Source organism: Solanum stenotomum, chromosome 8, assembly GCF_019186545.1.
Source record: "Solanum stenotomum isolate F172 chromosome 8, ASM1918654v1, whole genome shotgun sequence".
NCBI lineage: Eukaryota > Viridiplantae > Streptophyta > Magnoliopsida > Solanales > Solanaceae > Solanum > Solanum stenotomum.
Genome location: NC_064289.1, coordinates 9311711 through 9316233, shown reverse-complemented (window position 1 = coordinate 9316233; position 4523 = coordinate 9311711). Strand labels below are relative to the sequence as shown.

At 28.8% G+C, this 4523-nt stretch overlaps 2 protein-coding genes across 2 annotated transcripts in view; both read right to left on the bottom strand.

Annotated features, from left to right (window-relative positions):
* Window positions 1-939, bottom strand: part of LOC125873442 (probable 2-oxoglutarate-dependent dioxygenase AOP1.2) — a 2327-nt gene extending 1388 nt beyond the window's left edge. The window contains exons 1-2 of the mRNA XM_049554379.1: window positions 879-939; window positions 455-585 (exon numbers count right to left, since the gene is read on the bottom strand). Coding sequence (XP_049410336.1) covers window positions 455-585; window positions 879-939 — 192 coding nt within the window. The remainder of the gene's footprint in view (window positions 1-454; window positions 586-878) is intronic.
* Window positions 940-2647: 1708 nt separating this feature from the next.
* On the bottom strand, window positions 2648-4096 carry LOC125874813 (probable 2-oxoglutarate-dependent dioxygenase AOP1). Its single transcript, XM_049555844.1, is given in 4 exon segments — window positions 2648-2896; window positions 3325-3646; window positions 3721-3764; window positions 3767-4096. Coding segments are annotated over 4 exon segments (945 nt in total).
* Between the last annotated feature and the right edge of the window lie 427 nt (window positions 4097-4523).

Genomic DNA, 4523 nt, shown 5'->3' with positions numbered 1-4523 from the left:
GGGTGGGTTTGGAGAAGATGAATGTAGGGGTGGGCGGGTGGATGATTTTTTTTTCATTTTTAATTATATAATACATATATTAGTGGGACCAATTTTTTAATAAAAAAGAAAGACGCGCTTAACTATTTTCATTATGCCACGTCAGCATTAAGGGGGGTATTTATTCACTTTAAATTAGATTAGGGGGTATATAAACACTCGTGTAGTTGAAGTATTAAAGTAAGTTTTCGTGCCAAGTTCAGGGGGGTTTTTATATATTTTCCCTAATTTATTTATTTTTATATTCAGTGGCAGAAACACAAAGACTGAAGGATGATCAGTTGAACATCTTTTATTTGAAAAAATTATAAGTTTCACAACACTATCTATGAGATGTTCAATTCAACCATTTTTTTTTTACAAATAAGAAAATAAAAGTAGAGTTACATAAATTGTTAATGTTGGAAGAGCTTACATGTAGAGAGTCTCCAATCATGATAGCGAAAGTGTCAGGTGTAGGATCAACATTGATCCACTGTCCATCTTTGGTCAAAATTTCAAGACCTTTCACCTGATTTTGGTATAGTATAGTAACAATGTTCTTATCTGTGTGGATTTTAGAGAGTTTATTTATAGGTAAATTGGGTGGGTTAAATGGGTTATGGACGGATTTTGAAATTTGGGTAAAAAAATTGGTCAATTCAGGTTGTGGCCTAGGATTGCGCCACGTGTACACAATGTGTGTTCCGTTAGTGGGAGGGGCAAATGTGCACTGATTATTGGACGGCAAGGGCTCTGATGGACCAAAAGTATAACGGAGGGTATTGACATACCATTTTCAAAAGTTCGGGGTATATTTGTCCCTTTAAACGGAAAGCGCACATTTCCATGCGCCATACAACTTACAAGGCACAAGCCGTCAGTTTTGTAAGACGCATGGCGGTTGCGCCTTGCTGACATTGCCCTGATTTCGAGGACATTATTTTGGACGTAAAAAGTTACTTTTTGGTTCTAAAATTAATTTTATTGTCCTTTTGAAAGTTTTGACAATTTTTTTTACCCTTTTGGCTACATACTCTAATAAGTAAAAACACAAAGAAGGGTTTCCTTATCATTATTATATCTCCACAAAATTCAACATTATTATTGTATCCTCAAAAAAATCAACATACCATTGTTGTATTTTCAGAAAATTCAACATATATAATCTTGTAGCTTACTTCAAATTCTTCATTCTTTTTCTTTTTGTTTTTTGTTGATCTACGAGTAATTTGCAGATTATTTGAACTTCAAGAAATGTTTTTAAATTTTAATTAACTGACGATGAAATATATAAACTGTAATTTTTTTATTATTTTGTTGCCATCAATTAGTTTTGATTTATTCTTGAACAATCTTTTTTTTCATTTCTCCTCTTACATCTTTTTGCAAGAATAAAGTCTCAAATATTATGATGAAATATGTGTACGTTAGTTTACTTACAAATAGAAAAAATATTTGTGTATTTTCTGTTAAACTGTAAATTTTTAACGTTTATATTTCTATTGTAAATATTGTAACTTTCTTAGGAAAACATTTTTTTAAAGTTATATAAGAACTAATTTGAATTACGTAAGAACTTGAAATAGGCAAAACCTCTAAGCATTTGTAACTAATAAATATTTATACAACTTTCTCAAAATTATAAAATATATACTACCGCAGAAATTTAATGAAACTATTGAAAATCATTATTACTATATCATGATTATGTGTAGATTACTTTTCTTTTTAAGATATGATCTTTTTAATTAAACAACAAAAAATGTCACTGCACCAAAACACAAATAATAATGTTTAAAATTTAAGGGGATCTCTCTTTTATTTTTTTGGATGAACTTTATTTTCTAACAACTAACTTTTAGGTGATAAAAGGTTAAACAAAATTAAATTAATTGGATATGGAGACTACTAAATTATTTCAAAAAAATTTAAATTTTTGGAAATTGTAAAAGATTAGTTTGTAAATCTAATGAGATCTTTTTTAACTGCACGAAGCGCGATCAAGTCTACTAGTTCTATTATAAAATAAGAATCAAACAGACCATTTGTACGAGAACAAACTCATAAAGAGAATTTTTGTATGAGTCTAATCTTTTGAATATATATATATATGCCTTTTCTTTTTGAGAAAGAAATACTTATTCGAGGAAATTAAATACAAAAAATACACATTAGGAGTGTTAAAACATATTGAAACTAAAACTTGTAATGTTGATTTAATTTATATATTTACTATTAGTATGTAATAGAAACTTTACATGAAATAGTAATAAAGTTGATATCAGTCAAACCCCGACAAATATTTTAACACACGTGAATTTAAATTTGGTTTAAAAGAGTAATGATGTTGATATCTACCTATTAAAATTATAAAGAAAATTGTATTGTAGATTTATTTAATAGTCAGATCCTTAAAAGTATTTTGAGAATAATGCATCAAAAAATATATTATAATCAACATTACAATATTTAGCAACAACGCAAAAGGCAGATAAATTAACTAGTATTGTTGCATAGTGATTAGTGTCACTCAAACTAGTACATAAAACAGAAGCATATACTCACAAGTCACAAGGAGCATACATATTTATTCTACACTGCTAAACATAATGAAAGTAAATTGAATTCAGACACCACAGTAAGTCTTCAAAGCAGATTCACATTGCATGCCTTCTTCAGTATATCTAAAAGTAAGCAAATCAAGATGATTATGTGGTTTAAAGAGTAAAGGATGGTCTTCATCTATCAGCTCATTTGGTGTCGTTATCGTATATCCATCTTTAGGTGTTGAAAACAAACCAATTGAGTACCTTCTCTCATTTCCTCTAATCAACACTCTATGATATGGTGCATGTATCCTACCATTTGTCCAGGCCTGCGTATAAAACAACCCTTCATATTCAAAAAATGAAAGATAAAAAACAAACTAATTAACGTTTAAACTTTTGTACAGGAACAATATAAAAGATTTTTAATAATCTAAGTCATCTGAAAAAATAGTTAATTATACATATTCGCCCATAAAAATGGGATAATTAAACTAAAAATAAGACATGTTAGATGTCATAATTGGTTAAAATAAGTTGATATTATAATTTGTCCTTTTTCTATTTAGTGGCAGAGCAAATTACACTGCATATATTGATAAAATTACTATATATTAAATTTTGAATACCCTTAATTAAAAAAATATAGTTTCTCAACAGTATATATCAGGTGGTCAATAATTTTGTTTTTATTTTATTTTATAAAGAAAATAAAAGTAAAGGTAAAGAGATCGTTCATAATGTTGGAATAACTTACATGTAGTGAGTCTCCAATTATGATAGTAAAAGTGCCTGGTGTAGGATTAATATTTTTCCACTGTTTATCTTTGGTCAAAAGTTGAAGACCATTTACATGATTTTGGTATAGTATTGTAAGAATTTTCGTGTCTGTGTGAGCCCTTAGTCCCATTTCAGTCTCACTGCTTTGAGGTGTTTTATACTTGATCAATCGAAGCAAGTAGTTTGTTGAATTCATATGCTCATCCATGTACTTTTCCACCCCTAAACTCTCCACAATCATCCTCCTTATTGTTTGGTCTAACTCTGATAATTGCTCTGAGTATGACTGAATAGTTTTACTGCAAGCATATATATATATATATATAAACAATAATAATATGCATGTATTAATGGAGAAGATTAATGTTTTTACCAAAAAGAAGGATTTCCTTGGGGCCATAAAATTTGAGTAAATTAAATTTTTCAGCTTTATGAGGAATGTTAGAATAATCAATGCCCATGCTTTCATAGAGTGGAACAGACTGGTGTTGTCCCACATAGCCATGAAAGGGTTTGGTTGAAATGTTTTTAAGTTTGGTTTGTAAAGGGAGATCAAACATCTCTTGTGAGACTTCAAAAATAGATTTTCTAAGATGTATTGGAATTTTATCAAAGGAAGCTTCAAAACAACCATATTCAACTAGTGCTTTGTAAACTTGGCTTTTCACTTGATTCCATACAAGTGTGTCTGGCTTTAGATCTTCATGAGAAAAGTTTATTTTTGGAAGATTGATATTTTTGGACCCCATTTTTTTCTAAGAATAATAGATGATTTATATATATTTATTATGCTTAATTCTATGCATGCAATTGAATCTATTTATAAAGAATTTGAAATAACATAACCTTTAGGTTGTGTGAAGGCAAGTACTTTTCCCATGTTGCTAATTGTTTACTAATTCAACGATAAGTAGGCCTTCCTAATTTATAGCATTGTTGCTAAACAAATTAAGCTTCTTAGGTATGTATATAGCTAGGCATAGTTTGGGTAAAATTATATTAAAATTCAATATTTTTGAAATTTTGGTTTGAATTTTGTATGAGGGCAAAGAATCAACCAATAATCACCACAATATGAAAGATGAACCAATATTCGAGCAAAGATTATGATACTTAACTTCCTCAATTTTTAAGATAAAATATATTATTAAAAAATTTAATCAAAAGATTAGACTC